Source organism: Thunnus thynnus, chromosome 7 (genome assembly GCF_963924715.1).
Source record: "Thunnus thynnus chromosome 7, fThuThy2.1, whole genome shotgun sequence".
NCBI classification, from domain to species: Eukaryota; Metazoa; Chordata; class Actinopteri; order Scombriformes; family Scombridae; genus Thunnus; species Thunnus thynnus.
This window is the reverse complement of record NC_089523.1, coordinates 19,457,752-19,474,644: the sequence shown is the minus strand read 5'-3', so window position 1 is coordinate 19,474,644 and position 16,893 is coordinate 19,457,752. Positions and strand designations below refer to the sequence as shown.

General features: G+C 39.5%; 1 protein-coding gene across 2 annotated transcripts in view; it reads left to right on the top strand.

Annotated features, from left to right (window-relative positions):
* Window positions 1-16,023, top strand: part of prkd2 (protein kinase D2) — a 37,346-nt gene extending 21,323 nt beyond the window's left edge. Inside the window, exons 2-19 of one of the 2 annotated variants that reach the window (XM_067594773.1) lie at window positions 2,787-2,925; window positions 3,157-3,288; window positions 3,450-3,649; window positions 4,847-5,030; window positions 5,120-5,191; window positions 5,390-5,407; window positions 5,608-5,767; window positions 5,898-6,009; window positions 6,825-6,902; window positions 7,002-7,320; window positions 8,134-8,186; window positions 8,285-8,357; window positions 8,662-8,768; window positions 11,284-11,445; window positions 11,779-11,877; window positions 13,008-13,275; window positions 13,598-13,683; window positions 14,368-16,023. In XM_067594773.1, the coding sequence (XP_067450874.1) occupies window positions 2,787-2,925; window positions 3,157-3,288; window positions 3,450-3,649; window positions 4,847-5,030; window positions 5,120-5,191; window positions 5,390-5,407; window positions 5,608-5,767; window positions 5,898-6,009; window positions 6,825-6,902; window positions 7,002-7,320; window positions 8,134-8,186; window positions 8,285-8,357; window positions 8,662-8,768; window positions 11,284-11,445; window positions 11,779-11,877; window positions 13,008-13,275; window positions 13,598-13,683; window positions 14,368-14,592 (2,487 nt within the window). In that variant the 3' untranslated portion in view covers window positions 14,593-16,023. The remainder of the gene's footprint in view (window positions 1-2,786; window positions 2,926-3,156; window positions 3,289-3,449; window positions 3,650-4,846; window positions 5,031-5,119; window positions 5,192-5,389; window positions 5,408-5,607; window positions 5,768-5,897; window positions 6,010-6,824; window positions 6,903-7,001; window positions 7,321-8,133; window positions 8,187-8,284; window positions 8,358-8,661; window positions 8,769-11,283; window positions 11,446-11,778; window positions 11,878-13,007; window positions 13,276-13,597; window positions 13,684-14,367) is intronic. The other variant, XM_067594774.1, reaches the window with a different exon arrangement.
* The last annotated feature ends 870 nt before the right edge of the window (window positions 16,024-16,893 follow it).

The following is a 16,893-nucleotide window of genomic DNA, read 5'->3' as shown; positions in this document are numbered from 1 at the left end:
ACTGTTGATTTGTTCATACATCTTTCACAACTCTTTACAACTGCCAGGATTTGTTTTCCACTTTCTTATTATATGGTGTAACCTGTTGTCTGTGATTTTCTTTATGGATATAACGATTGTGAAATAGGTTAAGGATGTTCTGTGCATTTTGAAAAAAAAAGGCCACTGTGTGCTTTTTGTGTCTCATTGTTGACTGTGTGGTCAGAAGCAGTAGCCCACTGCTGGGGCGTGGTGGACTCACTGTGTAGCTTGGCAGCGGTACAAGCCAGGCCTGGATTTCAGATGTGGTGATGTGGAGTGCCTGTTGGGAAACTGAGAGGGAGTCTATGTGTGTGTGTGTGTGTGTGTGTGTGTGCGTGTTTAGGAGAAAAGGAGGGAAATGGGGGAAAGAGAGGGTGTGTGTTGCTGTTTGTAAGGAGGGTGTGTCTGTTGGTAAGTGAGGAGGAGGTGTATGTGTGTCATTGTGTCGGTCCAAGGTGGAGACCAGGGTTCCCCTTCCTGTAAGTTGTTAGAGCTGGGCCAGATGGTGAATCTTGACTCCGCCAGGGGAAGAACAACAACAAGAGAAACAGGGAGGATTATGCATGTCTGTCTATGTGTGTGTAAGAAGGAGAAAGACGGCATCTTGATCCTTTTTCTCTCTTCTTATTTCTCCTGGCTTCATCCCGTCAGTGTGTTCTCACCAAAAGATAAATTAATTTTAAGATGAGTGAACACCTCTCTCTCTCTGTCTCTTTCTCGCTCTCTCTCTCTCTCTCTTTCTCTCTCCGTCTGTGTACCTGTGGTGTCCTGTGTGGTGTGGCCACTGAAGTGAACCAGGCAGTATTAACTATTCAGGAGAGCAGGGTTTCCCTATGACAGCCTCCTTCGCTCTGCTGACTCCTGACTGACTCTCTCATATCTTTGGAAGGTCCTCATGGAAACACCTGGTGTGTGTGTGTACTTGTATATGACTGATAGTAGGATAAGATAAAGTTTCTTTTTTGTCTTCCATCCTTTCCATATTGGCTAAGTTGCTTGATTTGTAGAAGACAGCCAGCGTTTCTTGTTTGTGGATATCGGTGGTTACACTTGCTTGTCGGTTGCTATATATTCCATCCAGACATGATAGAATTAGTTAAGGACATACAGTAAAGTCATATGGTTGATTTCCCATGTGCCAACATTCCTGTTGTGTCCCTAAATGTACCATCTTCACTGCACTTAATGTGATGTTTCTTATAGAAGATGTTGTCGTTAGGGCTGCAACTAGCAATTATTTGAATGATCTGCTGATTTATTTCTTGATTCACCAATTAATTAGTTTGGTCTACAAAATGACACCGTTTTTAAAGTTCAAGGTGATGTCATCCAATCGGTTGTTTAATTCAACCAACCTTCAAAACTGATTCTGCCCACTGATTGTTTCTCTTTCTTTCTTAGTGTGTATGTTTTTATAGTGCATGTTAAATTTTGTGCACACACTGTAAACCACTTTCCCTCTGGGTTAATCATAAAGTTAATCTTATTCTAATCTCATGATATAACTATTAGTTTATAATCACACAAGACAAAGAAAAGCAGCAAATGCTCACAAACAACTGAGAAGCTGGAACAAGGGAATGTTCAGCATTTTTCCTTGAACAATGACTTCTTCTGTCGATGGACTGAACGATTAACTGAAAATTGTTTCAACTCTAGTTGTAATGAAAACAGCAAAACAAGTGACTGTTTAGGATGTTTGGTGTAGTTTTGATTACAGCCTAGTTTGGAGCAAAAATGTATTTCTTATTAAAGTTGTAAAAGATCAACCTTTAATAAACACTGCCTTACTGCTTGAATATAAATATATAAAGGTGGGCTGCTGCTGTTTCTATTTGACAGCCTAGTTAGTGTCCTTACAGACTGATTTTTTGTCAGAAATTTGAAATATATTTTCATATTTGGTATATTTTCGAACATGAACAATCATTTCAAAATCAAAAACATTATTTTCAAAATGACACTCTGTGTTTGCAAAATGTATTTTTGAAATTTGTGTTTTAGATATAAATCATGTTCCTACAAGCTACTTCAAGAGAGAAACATGTTAAAGCTTTTTAATATCTTTTGTGGTCATTTTTTAAATCCTATGAAACACAAGTAAAATGATATTAGGTAGCTGCATACTATTTTGCCAATATATAATCAATAAAATAAATAAATAAATACTTTGACAAGGCCTTCTGTGCATTGCCGGCCAATTATTTCATTCTTCAAGAAAAAATGTTAACAATTCACAAACAGAACAAACATTCTAAAAGAAATATTATCCAGTTTGATAATTTAACAATGACGCAGTATAAAAAGTTATTGAATTTGTTTCTAATCATGTCTTACTGTGACAGGATGAAGAGAAAAAAAAATCCCCACTGTGGGTGTGCGTGTGTTTGTCCGTTCCATTTCATCAGATGGTTTGTTTTCTGCCATTACAGCTGGCTGGTTCTGATTATGTACTCACTTCTGATGTTATTTGAACTGAAGCATTTTCTGTCACTAACTGAGGCTCAGTGAACTGTTGATTTGGCTGGAACACCTGACAGGCAGCGCACATATACTCAATCACCATTCAGAATACTGAATTTCAAGCTTTTATTGCCGATAGTTTACTGTATATACTGTAAAACCCTTTATTAAAACAGATGGCAGCAACTAGCCTATCAACAAATAGTCTATGATGAAAATCACCATGTTAATCAAATGCCCAACCTTTCTACACTTAATCATCCTAACATGCATCTGTGCAATGTTCTCTTTGTATTTTCCAGTTCCCAGAGTGCGGCTTCTATGGCATTTATGACAAGATTTTGCTGTTCAAGCATGACACAACCACCAACAACATCCTGCAGCTTGTTAAAGCTGCATGTGACATTCAGGAGGGAGATCTGGTGGAGGTGGTGCTCTCTGGTAAGTAAAATGAGTCCTTATCTGCTTATTTTCCACAGGTAATATCTTACACTGGCCTAATCTGCTTTTCAAACTGCAAAGTTACCCTGTCTGAAAGAACACCCCATTTATTTTTTTCCATCCTGTTTTCATCTTATCGATGAAAAGATCAGTCTTTGTTCTGCCTATGTAGAGTAGCATTATTATATCACACCTTCCGTGACCACACCTTACCCCCTTTATCTCTTCTAGCGGCAGCCACATTTGAAGATTTCCAGATTCGTCCCCATGCTCTAAATGTGCACTCATACCGGGCCCCGGCCTTCTGCGATCACTGTGGAGAGATGCTGTTCGGATTGGTCAGACAAGGGCTCAAGTGTGACGGTGAGAGAAATGGAGCGACAAAGTGTTAATGAGAAGAGACAATTTGATGTATTCCACGCATTCCTCCCATTTAACAGTCACTGAATATGCTCCTCTCTGTTTCTCTCTCTTTCTGTTGATCACTTGCTCCTCGGTTCCTTGATTCATGCTGCCCCCTGCAGGATGTGGCCTGAACTACCACAAACGCTGCGCATTCAGCATTCCAAACAACTGTAGTGGAGCTCGAAAACGACGTCTGTCCACCACCTCCCTAAGCAGCAGTCAGTCCCTGCGTCTCTCCACCACTGAGTCAGTGTACAGTGTCGGGACGGTCTCCACCTGTACAGAGGACACCAGCCTCATCCGCTCACACACTCAAATGGTACAAGTGTATTTATGTAAACAATACTCTGGTCAGTTTAGACTATTAAAGTTAAGGAGACTGGTTAAAGGTTCAAAACTTGAGATGAACGTATGTAAAAATGCTGCCTGCAAGTCAAAAGCCAAGGCTTCAGGCAGCTCTGAACGCTTCATTTGCACTGTTACCTCTACTTCCATCCTGTAATTACATCAGATTGTTCTCGCATGGCCACAAACAGCAGTCTGTTTGATAGCTACAGATTGTTTGCAATATCCACTCTCATATTTTGGGTCCAATTTGGGGGAAGTGAAATCCTACTACTACTGTTAACATAGCCTCCGGAGCCGCCGGAAGACTGCAGAGCGGCATCTTAAATTGACAGGAGGTGAAACGACCTGTTTCAGACAGAGGCTGAACTGAGGGGTTGCACTAAGGGTCAGTATAAGCTAAATAAGGAGTTTTTTGAACTGTAAATCATGCAAAGATATTCTAGTAGAGCCTCAGGATGAAAATATACTCCTGGGAATGTGTATGATATATCCCCTTTTTGGGGTTAGTATACCTAATTATAAAAACCGCACGTGACCCATGCAGATAATTCCAAATTTAAATGCCGATATAAATATATAACTTGTGTTATATAAATAACTTGTGCTGCCACCCCAATACAGAAATTAATCAGTTCTGTTTAAAGCAGCTAAAATACCATTTGAAAAACTATTTACAGAAACAATGTCCCGCTTTTTAAGGATCCACAACAATGGCTGTGAACATTTTTTTGCTCAAATCGATATCTCAGTAAATAAAACCAAAGATATCTGTATGACTACCTTCCACTAGGGCTTGTATGAAGTCATTGTAATTTGGGTGGGCATTTTAAGTAAACTGATTAGTTCAATCAAGGCGAACGCCATTATTCCTGATAGAGTTCCCCTATTAAATCTACAGTACACCAATCACAAAGATGTAGATTAAGAGAGGCCATTAAATTAGAGAGCCAATATAAAATTAGGATTGGAATTGGCTTTATTTGTTGTCAAGTAAATCATTATTTTTGCATATTCAGATCGTGTTACAGTACGTGCTATGTAAGTGATATATCAATTAGTGATGTGGTGGTCATTCACCTTGTTGTTCAAGGGAAGTTATAGCTTCCTAGCTGTTTTATTTACCTAACAAGTATTCAGTTTCATCTTTGTTTCCTCTCTGTCTTGCAAGCCACGGACCCCTAGTGACGCCCGGCGCTTCTACACGGGTCGACCCGTTCATCTGGACAAGATCTTGATGAGCAAGGTGAAGGTGCCCCACACGTTTGCAGTCCACTCGTACACACGGCCAACAGTGTGCCAGTACTGCAAGAGGCTCCTTCGAGGGCTGTTCAGGCAGGGCCTACAGTGCAAAGGTGAGGAGAGAGACGGAGTGAGTAAATGTGTTAAATTAATCAGACTACATGAAATCTCATCTGAATGAATTGTGTTCTATTCCTCTCAGACTGCAAGTTTAACTGCCATAAACGCTGTGCATACAAGGTTCCTAATGACTGCCTTGGGGAGACCATTGGAGGTAGGAGAAAATATGTTTTTTTTTCAAGTGCGTTCAAAACTCTGTTAACCCTGCATGAATTTTGTAAAAGTATTAATTTTTCATCTGCATGTTTCCATTGTCAGACGTAGGTAATTATTCATAAGCACACATACTGTAATATAACCCATAATCTAACAAAACTGGAACTCACTGGCACTAATTTCTTTATTTTCTCAGACAACAGAAGTAACTGCGGTAAGTATTATCAGTACTTGGTCTTTGATGCATGTAAACCAGTACTCTAGTGGTCTTTCTTTTGTGTTACAGCTTTCTAATAGTAGTCTTCATAGTAGTCATAGCAGTATAAAGTAGTAAAACAAAATTCACAGCAATTGTCAACAAGCACTGTGAATCAAGTTGCACTCAACTCTTTCTTTCTGTCTTCTTTGCCCCAGACATGTTGAGTCCCAGTGCGGACCCCGAGGTGCCCATGGACTACAGCAGTGAATACGATGCCTCGGACAAATCTTCAATAGATGACTCAGATGAGGCCTGTAGTATCCCTGGGTCCTTCTCTCCTGACAACAACCAGGATGGAGCCAGCGGAGACCAGAGGTATGAGGAAAACATTTGGAGCAACACTACAAACGAGTCTCTAAGGGAATGTTATTGGAATACCACTTAGAAAATAACGGTGCACACAGAAACTCAAAGAACCGCCTGAATTCTGTCCTTCTTCTTCCAGTGTTTACATCCCATTAATGAGGGTGGTACAGTCGGTGAGACAGACAACCCGTCGATCCAGCACAGCTATCAAGGAGGGATGGATGGTTCACTACAGTAATAAGGACACACTGGTAAAAACGTTACCCATAATTCCTGTGCTTTCTTGTACATACATGCCGTGTAGTTGTCTATTCTTCTTCGCAGTATTTTTCTGTGATTTACTGCTGCAAGTTTGTTTTGTTTACTTCCCACTATCTCACACAAAGCACAGTCTGGCCATCATTTAGTCTATTTTCTCTGTCCTCCAGCTCTTCTCTACTATGTTTTTTTGTCCTGATAGTTTCGACCCTGATCATTTGGTCGCTGCTTTCATGCACTTTATGACTTCCTTTCTCTATTATTTTTCTATGTGTATGTGTGTGTGTGTGTGTGTGTGTGTGTGTGTGCGTGTGTGTGTGTGTGTGCGTGTGTGTGTGTGTGTGTGTGTGTGTGTGATAGCTGAAGATTGATGATGAGACTGTCTCTCCCTGAAAACATAACAGCTTTCAAGAGATGTGTGGTGAATTCAAGCTAAAAGCCCACTCAGATTTTTCTTTCTCCTAACATATTTGACCTCAAAGAAACTTTTCAGTCTCTCTACTTTTGTTTCTTGCTTGTTTTTCCTCTCTGACTGCACTAACACTTTTCTCTCTTTCTTTCTTTCTTTCACTTTTGTCTCTTTTCTCCCTCTTTTTTTGTTTCCACCCTCTCTTTATTTCTCATCTTGCAGCTGCTCAGCCTTCTTCTCATCTGGCCGCTCCCTCTCTTCCTCTGGATGTCAACTCCGAATCTGAAAAGCATCAATGTTGACCTCTGAACTTTACCCCCAATCCTCTCTCCACTCCTCACCCTCTGTCCTCTCCCCATTCTACCCCTCAACGTCCCACCCTACTTCAATCCCCAACAGAGAAAGAGGCACTACTGGCGTCTGGACTGTAAGTGCATCATCCTTTTCCAGAACAACACCTCCAACAAATACTACAAGGTAAGCTTAGCTGCAAACATACAAACTATGTTTTCATGTCATTTATTTTTAATCGTGCAGCTGTTTTGATTGCTCCATCATCACTCCATCTTCTTGCAGGAGATTCCTCTGTCTGAAATTTTGGAGCTGCGACCTGCTAGCAACTTCACTCTTGTCCCCCCTGGCACAAATCCCCACTGCTTTGAGCTCATCACAGGCACTATGTGCTACTTTGTAGGGGAGGACCCCAACACCCTACCCTCTCTGCCCTCCAGCAACCCCCAGACTCTCCCCCAGACCCCTCCCTCCCCCAGCCAAGTGGCACCCAACAGCGGCATCGGCCGCGAAGTGGCCAAGGCATGGGAGAGTGCCATTCGTCAGGCCCTCATGCCAGTCATTTTCCAGGATGCACCACCAGCTGAGGGGAACACAACTCACAGTGAGTTGAGAAACACGTTGGTTAAATAAAGAGCAGACTCCTCCAGTAAGCTAGTGTTGCAAAGTTGTTTTTTCACATTTTTTCTCAAGCTGAAGAAGACAAAAGTTATGGAGACAAATCATTGCCATAATACTTTACATTTAATCACTACCAAATATTTAAATCACTACTGCATTTATTGCACTGAAATATTTGACTTTGAAAACCATCTTTCTAAATGTATGTGGTCTGAATTTCCATTCAGGTGCGATTGCTTTTCCTTGGTGTCCATTATGCTCAGATCTGAATTTTATACCTTGAATTTTAGAGTCTGAATTTGACCAAGTGTATTTGAGTTTTTGACTTGAATTTTTAGATTTGAATTGGGATTATGGAAAGAGAGCAACTTGAACATAATTTCTGAATATTAGGCACAAGGATTTTCTATCTTGAAAACCCTAAAATAAATATATACTGGAAATAACATTTTTGAAATTGCAAAACTTGAAAGTGAGAATTTCACAAGTGAAATTCAGACCATATAATTTCAGAAAGATGGTAATATTTCAGTACAATAAATTCAGTGGTATTTAAATTTCAACATTAAGTATTCAGTAGTGATTAAATTTCAAAAGTTTATATTCAGTTGCTGATTTAATTCAAATTATTATGGTAATGAATTGCCTCCATACAAAGCTCTCCTTTTTGTAGTGCTGGAGAAAACTCCACACAGTACATGTGAGATATTAGTTGTTGACAAGATGTGTTTATTAACTGATACACTGACTATAATACTGTATAACCTGCATATTGTACCTGGTGCTCAATTTTCAGGGCAAGCCTCTGTCAGCATTTCCGTGTCCAACAGTCAAATCCAAGAGAATGTGGTATGATTTTTTTGTCAATTTTTTAATTTAATGTGTAATAAAATATTGAAGGTGGAATGAGGATGATGCTGATTATTCATTTTACTGCTTTCCCACAGGACATTGGTACAGTGTACCAGATTTTCGCTGATGAAGTTCTGGGATCTGGGCAATTTGGAGTAGTGTATGGAGGTATGAAGATCTATGCACAGTGATACTGTTTGAACCTCAGATTGCTCTACTTCTCCTAGTCGAGCCAAAGTCTTTTATATTGTGCGAAACAATGATGTTGAAAGCTGATGAAGAACGAGCTTAAAAAGACAACACAAGTACATCATAAATCCCTGAATGTATCAACTACACTTATGCATGTTTTTGTGCCCGACTGTAGATTTGTCTTCATAAATTCTTGATACCAGGGCCTAACATACGTCCACATGTATGTGAAGGACAGTTCACAACCACATTTTTCATTAACGCCCCACTTCTTCATCAGGAAAGCACCGGAAGACAGGGAGGGACGTAGCTGTGAAAGTAATCGACAAGCTTCGTTTCCCCACCAAGCAGGAGAGCCAACTGAGGAATGAGGTGGCCATACTGCAGGTAAACACACACTTAGTTTATTTCTCTGCAGGTGTAATAAGTATCATTTGTCCATATATAATGATGCTGACAAAGAAAGAGTTACCTTGTTATATACTGATTTATAGTGGAAATGGGGAAGTGGAAAGGATAGCGTGCGAGCCACATTCCTGCCCCCTTCATAGGTCCTCCCTCAATCACACCAGATCAGGGCAACCTGGGAGAGAGCACAATACATAAGTATAATGTCACATGTTATACATATCCTATCCAGCAGGGGGGGAGTATGTAACACACACACACAACAAAAGGCTGACAAACATTTCAATTTTCCTGTTCATAGTGATTCTAAGATTTTAAGAGGAAGTGCTTGATGGTAGTTCCTAATAACTTCTCACGAAAAGATGATTCAGTGTCTATGTCATGTATTAGTGTTTCTGGGACGATAATATCGTAGTGTTGAGACAAACAGTAACCTGTGATGTGTTATTTAACAAAAACTAGTCATTTGTGGCATATGATTCATAACAATGCGATTTTTAGACTATCCTAACCTTAAACTCATCTATAAATGCCTAAATAACCAGGCTGCCCAGGTGCTCAGTGATGTTACCTCTCAGGGCCCCTGGCTCAGTGACATGAGGTGTGTCTGCTGGGGAATTATAAGGTGTCCTTCCTTAAATCCTCACTTGGACAGACAGCTTTTTCTATTCCGGGGATCAACATGTGGAACTCCCACAGAACTCAAAATGGATCATGACTGAGAACATTTTAAACTCAAACTGAAACAGCTTTTAAGGAGGGATCAATCATGTAGTCATGAGTGATCTGGTGCTTGTTCTTTTATGAAACTTTTATGATATGTTTGTGTTTTTTGCTGCTTTGTATGCACTTTGTTGATGATTTTCGTGTTGTAATGTATGTATATGTATTGTTGAGTGTTGTGCAGTGTCATGTGTATTTTACATGTTGAGTTTTATGTATTTTAAAAGCCCATCTAGGGACGGGCATTGCAAACTAGTTTAGGTTATAAATGCTGTGGTATGTGGCACAAGTTCATGCTATATACTTGTCCCTATACAAATAAACATAAAAATAAAAAATACAACCAATCTAACCTAATTTAATTTAGCCATTTGAGAACACACTATATCTGATACAGTACATCTGTTTTTAGTGCTGTTCAAACTGAAGTATTTCTTAAATTAGAGTTCTTTATGCACTTTATACTGTTTTATTGTATTTCAGTTAGAGGGGTGAACTTACTAAACGGGCTCAAAACATCAAGTTTGAAACATTATAATCTATGAACAAATATCATGATCAAAATATATGATGAAAATAGCATTTTGGCATTAGTATGGTGAGGATTTTAAGTCTTTACTGATAATTTAATGCCAAATAAGTTGCACTACCAGCTTTCTCTGGTTAAGGCTCATGCTTAATATACAGTAATATTTTCACCAGCAGGTGGAGACAAGGGTATAGTCCGTCTATTAACTGTTTAGACTTGTTTATGGGTCTGTTACGACAAGAACTGACTTCCCCTTTAGCTCAACAGTTCTCATTTGTCAGACCTTGTCAGGCCTGTCATACTCACAAGGTTTCAAGTGAAATACGTTTGAAAGAATCCCTTTCTGAATCATATGAAAGTGAAAGTAGCTTCAAGAGAATTTTGGCAGCATATCTACTTTTCTTTTGGGCTTTGATGGTTTGCCTGTACAAACTATAGGTCCATACACATGAACAAGACGTTTGTGAGTATGGATGTCTTACTAAATGAAAAATGAAATGAAATAAAGCAAATAATTAAATACAAAAAAAAACTGAACTGAAATGGAGCAAAAGTTTTTCCACTGCCAATTTGCTGTGCTTCCTAACAGCTGGAGTGTTAGGATGGAACCTCAGATTTATGTTTTACTTGTCACCATGGCTAGAAATGTAGAGAAACTTATGAAAAACCAAAATACCAAGCATATAACCATATGATATTATGCAAAAACTGAGGAACATTTTTAGAAACTCCCTAGGTTTACCTAAATCCGCAGGAACATTTTAGCTTTAGTTCTTACCACTCAAAAAGTCCCCCCGGAGATAGTACTACTCTATTGCCACTTCCTGCACCTCTCTGTGTTGTTACGTGCAAATACTGTCTCAAACAAAGCCATAGTCATTGTTAGTGGTTACTTTATTCCTTAATTCAGTTCCTGGTGCTCCTCATGCGAATATCAATTTTCCATCTTCCCTGCTGTTTTGCGTTCCTCTTCTGTGGTTTACTGTCTTTTGCTGACACTGTTTGTCTCTGTCTGTTTTTCTTCTCACATTTAGCTCATACTCCATCATGCTGTTTGTTCTGTCTCTCACATTGTTTAATATGCTCTTTAAATTCCCACTCTGTCTCTGCTGATACTTTCCCTCTACCACTCTCTCCTCTCTTGCTCCCCCTTTTCACTCCCCCCACCTTTCCTCCAACACAATTTCCATATAATCCACCTCTTCACCTATATTCCTCCCTCCTCTCTAATCCCTCTCTCAGAGTTTACGTCACCTAGGCATCGTGAACTTGGAGTGTATGTTCGAGACCCCAGAGAAAGTGTTTGTTGTGATGGAGAAGCTCCACGGTGACATGTTGGAGATGATCCTCTCCAGCGAGAAAGGCAGACTGCCTGAGAGGCTCACCAAGTTCCTCATCACTCAGGTGTGTATGCTCCCCAGCAAAGAAGGCATTTGTTGTGTATCATATATAAGCATAACACAAGCACATATAAGCTACCACATGGAAATTGTGTTTGTATCTGCTCTTGTGTGTGCGTGTCACTCATTACTGAGAATGACGCCTTGATGCTGTAGTGTTCTGCAGCATGCTTTTTGCGGTTTGACTATCTCGGAGTCACTACGCACTTTTAATACATCATTACCTGTACTGAAAGTGTGTATGTTTGTATGTGGTTTTGCAGTACCTCGAGACTAATCCATATCCTGTTTTTGTGGTTGTGCATGTGCATACTTGTGTGCGTGTGTATTTACGTAGATTCTTGCGGCTCTGAGACATCTGCACTTTAAGAACATCGTTCACTGTGATCTGAAACCTGAGAATGTGCTGCTTGCCTCCGCTGATCCTTTCCCTCAGGTATACAGATGCACACACACGCACACACATACACATACACACACACACTTAAACCTGTTTTCATATGCAGCAGTTATGGTTTTAACACCCTGTAATGAGCAATGCAAAGCACTCGAAATGCAGTTGCTCAGACAATGTTTCATCACATAAAGAGACGAAATTATTGGTACCATTGCATTTTATTAAAATAATGCACCATTCGCCCTGAACAGTGTTGAAATTAAAATATATTTTATTATCAATGCATGTCTATGTTTGGTTTGCAGTGGAACAAAACAAAAAAAGTTGTGAAAAAATAACTGAATTCATGCTTATTCTACAAAGACATTCTAAAATAGCCTGGACAAAATTATTAGACATTAGAAAAAAGGTAATAGCCAAGTATACTCATCGTAAAGGTTGCAAGACCATCTCCAAAGAGCTTGACGTTCCTGTGACCGCTGTTGCCAATATTATTAAGAAGTTTAAGGCCCATTGAACTGTAGCCAACATCTCTGGACATGATCGCAAGAGGAAAATTGAGATTGAACAGAAGAATTGCTCGAATGCTCGAGAAAGAACCAAGGAAAACTTCAATACAGATCCAGGCTGATCTTAAAGTTCAAGGTACAATAGTTTCAAGTCGCACCATCTGTCACTGTCTGAATGAAAATGGGCTCCATGATAGAAGACCCAGGAAGACCCCACTTCTAAGAGGGAGACACAAAAAAGCCAGACTGGACCAAACTGCATGTTGACAAGCCACACTCCTTCTGGGGGAATGTGCTTTGTTTAGAGGAAACGAAACTAGAGCTTTTTGGCAAATCAGACCAACCCTATGTTTACAGAAGAAAAAACAAAGCCTTCAAAGAAAAGAACAATCAAATGTAAATCAAGCTGTAAATCAAAAGCAAAGTTTCAGTTATATTCACTGTGAAATAAAGAATGATGGATACCATGTACTTCTATGAGGTTCAACTTAATACAGAGAAAATTTAGTTTTTTGTTTTTTTTTTAAAAAAAAAAGGTGAATGATAACAATATTTTCAGCCCTCTGTCATTTCTCCACTTCGCTTTTTGTTTTTCAAATTTCTGTCTCCAAATGCTTCCTGACTCCCTGCCTACTGTTCCTCACTGTCTTCCTCTCTCAGGTGAAGTTGTGTGACTTTGGCTTTGCCCGTATCATCGGTGAGAAGTCTTTCCGTCGTTCTGTAGTCGGCACCCCTGCCTACCTGGCCCCAGAGGTTCTGCTGAACCAGGGTTACAACCGCTCACTGGACATGTGGTCCGTCGGCGTCATAATGTATGTCAGCCTCAGTGGGACGTTCCCATTTAATGAGGATGAAGATATCAATGATCAGATCCACAACGCAGCCTTCATGTACCCTCCCAATCCCTGGAAACAGATCTCCAGTGATGGTAAACACAAAAGAGTTTTATTGTTAGAAAGACGTAGAAATGAGAAGCTTAACATAAACTGGTGAAGCAGGAAAAGCCATTACAAACTCAAAGTTTTATATTTTATAATAGATTTTGTAATAAGTTGACTTACTACAGAAATGGGCTTCCAGTAACTCATCAACATCATTATGCAATCCTCATAAACATGGTTCCTGTTTATTGCATTGAAATTAGCCAGAAGTATTAACCGGAATAGAATTGTTCAGATGCTGTTGGTGTCTTAAGATCTAATTAGTCAGTTTCATGTAATAGAATGATCTGTATACTTTTGTGTTTCTAGCAATTGACTTGATCAACAACCTGCTGCAAGTTAAAATGAGGAAACGCTACAGTGTGGACAAGAGTCTCAGCCACTCATACTTACAGGTAACCTATATAAACTACTCGTATGCACACACAAACACTCACACTGTGCAATACTTTAGATTAGAATACATTAGAAATTAACATAAATAAATACATGGTTTGAAGTCTTGGGTACTTTATCACACTTCAAGTACAACCATTAAGCCCCAATTAAAAGTATAGGGAGTGGACATGATGACTGCCAATAACTGCCACCATTAATTTTGACTTCTGAAAACACCTCAATAAAATCTATGTCCATTACAGAGAAAAGGCAAAAATAAACACAAGCAGAGGCTGATATTTTGGAACTTTATTGAGATATAAGAGGACAGATCAGCTGTAAAAATGCTGTTTTTATTGACTGCACAGTTCTTAAATGTGTCATTCAAAACAAACTGGTTTGCAGTGAAAAAGCAGGCCAGCTTTCTCTGAGAGTTTAAACTAGTTCATAGTTGTTGCTGTTGATGTTTCTGATGCAACAACGCCTACGCATTAATAGCTCCTCAGATCATCAGATAAGTTTAGGGTCATTCAAGTTCTTACTCCATACATACAATCATGTACAACCTAAAGTGATTACTGGATGATGCACTATAAACACATAAAAGCCCATTGAACTTTAATCTAATTTCAAGCCTCCTGAAACTGAAGCTGAAATTTCATCCCCATGTTTATTCCTATTTCTCATTTCTCATTTCTCAGGACTATCAGACATGGTTGGACCTGAGAGAGCTGGAGACTAAACTTGGCGAGCGTTACATCACCCACGAGAGTGATGACAGCCGCTGGCAAATGTTTGCCCGTGAACATACTCTGCCTTACCCTGCCCACCTTGTGCCGCCTCCTCCTGCACCAGGCTCTGACGATGAGGAGGGTGGGGAGGACGCAGATGTACAAGGCCTCACTGAGAGGGTCAGCATCCTCTGACCACAACGACGAGGGACTCAAGCTAATTTAGGAAGGAGGAAAGGAATAGGGAGAGGGAGGATGTGATGGTCGACCTAGGACCTGAAAGAGACATTAAGTTGCAAATAGTCATATGGTTTTAATAAGAATAGTGTCTATCTGTTTAGACTTTCACAGGATACTTCCGCTGTGTGTCAGCACTCAGTTTTACAGCAATAAATCTAATTTCCTCCAGCCTGAGGTCATCAAAAACTTGCTTGCAATCATTTACCTCAGCTGTTAATGGTCTTCTTTCTTCTTTTGAATTGTTGAACTCTTTTAATGATGAAGACTGCTCGACTCTATTTCACATCCTCTGTTCGGCTGACCTGGGGAGGCTTTGAAGTTAAAATTGGAGTCAAACTTAAAATCAGAATTTGTCACAATGAATAAAAAACAGCATGTTCTTTTCCTCTCACCACAAAGTGCTTAAAGGTGACGCAGAAAATACCATTTGCCCAGAATCAATCAGATAGATTTGTCAGGGTAGTTTTTCCTAAACTAAGGGCAGTTAAAAGTTAAAATGAAATCTAAACAAGAAGACATTTGTCATTTTATTAAACAGACTGGAATCGCAGTCCCTCTTATGTCTAAAGACCAGTTCAATCTCTTCTCATTAATGGAGTGCTTTAAAGGTGACAAAAGACTTCCTCTCTGCTGGTAATTACTAATGTGCTTGGACCCATCTGTATTCACAAATGCATTTCCATAAATTCATATCCTGTAGTGAAAACTGGAAGTATTGATCCGGCGACAGCAAATCCTCCAGTAATTACCACTGGTTTTGAGCCGCAATGGACTCTGAGAAAAAATATGTGACTAAAGATGTCACTGTGGGTTTAAATGAACTCTAAGCATCGGGTGGTGTATTATCTGCAAGCTGGCAGATTATGCCACATTACACACAATGGCTGTTGTTGAATGGTGAAAACTGCTTCTATTGTGCTCAGTCAGCCACTTTCACTCATGATACCAGCTGTGTATTTAAATTGTGAATAACATATCCTCAGAGTTGCCCGTATATATATAAGATTTGCATACTGTTAATAAGGGTAGCATTTTTACACCTGAGCAGGTAAACAGACGCTTCTTTTATCAAGAGCGGACCTCTCCCTATGATGTAAATGTATGGATGGACAGCTTGGGTTGCTTGGGGTGAAACTAGATTTTTTGGGGGGGAGTGTATGTAGTAAGTTTGATTATTGACCACCTGTCATGTCAATATGTTGCATGTTTCTGTGAAGTAGAGTTATCTAGATACATTATAAAACATACTGTAGTTATTATAGTCTATTATAGACATGTGTAACCTGAAGTTTATGTACTGTAGCGTCAAATATGTGTAGACTGTGTACAACATATTTGAAGGATAATCCTAGCCCTTGTAACAGACAATACAAACCTTGAACAATATCCTTTTTTGCCTTGAATGTTTTATTTGTTATTCATCTGTACATAACAGTTCAACATCTAGCGGTCAAGGATATGTGATGATGATTCACAGTCATTTACAAACAGTTTGCTTTTTCTAAACATTATATTTAAGAAGCAAGAGACATTACTGTCACTCAGGTTTTCTATAGTGGAAGACTTTGAATATTGTGAGGAAAAAAAGGACCACTTGCACTGCAGCATTGGATTAATTTTCTATTCACAGTCTGACAGACTGTAATTTTGTCCCTCTCTGAAGAACAGCAGATTATTCCAGCAATGCCTACTGTAATTTCTGCTTAAGTGGAATCACACTGGGACCAATGCAAATTTTCAAGAAACATATGGATACATGCAATACAGACTTACAGATATACATGTAAGCACACACACACAAAACTACTCACAGCTGTCAGTGGATAAGGATATTTTTTACACATATTATACCTCACAGACTGAGTGGCACTCAAGAGGACCCTGTGGTTATAGAGGCAAAGAGAGTGAATTGTTTTCTAGTCTGTGATGAGTGTACTTCAGCTAGCTACTCTGGTGAAAGTGCACCCTTGATCCTCCTACACTACATCCTCATCATCGTCATCATTTCCAAATGATGCCAAATGTCTTTCTCTCTTTCTCCTATTGTTCCTTTCAAATGTCACTATACCAACAGCTACACCTCTTCAGTTTAACTTCTTTGCACTTGCAAGAAGCAATGGAGACCCTGCACTTAGTAAGCAACAGAGACAAGTCTCAGAGAGGCGCCAGCAATGAAGACTTAATTTGGTTTCATCCAATTTAGTAAAAAGCAACATTCATCTAATTTGTCAGAAGAGGATGATAACTTCAAATTTG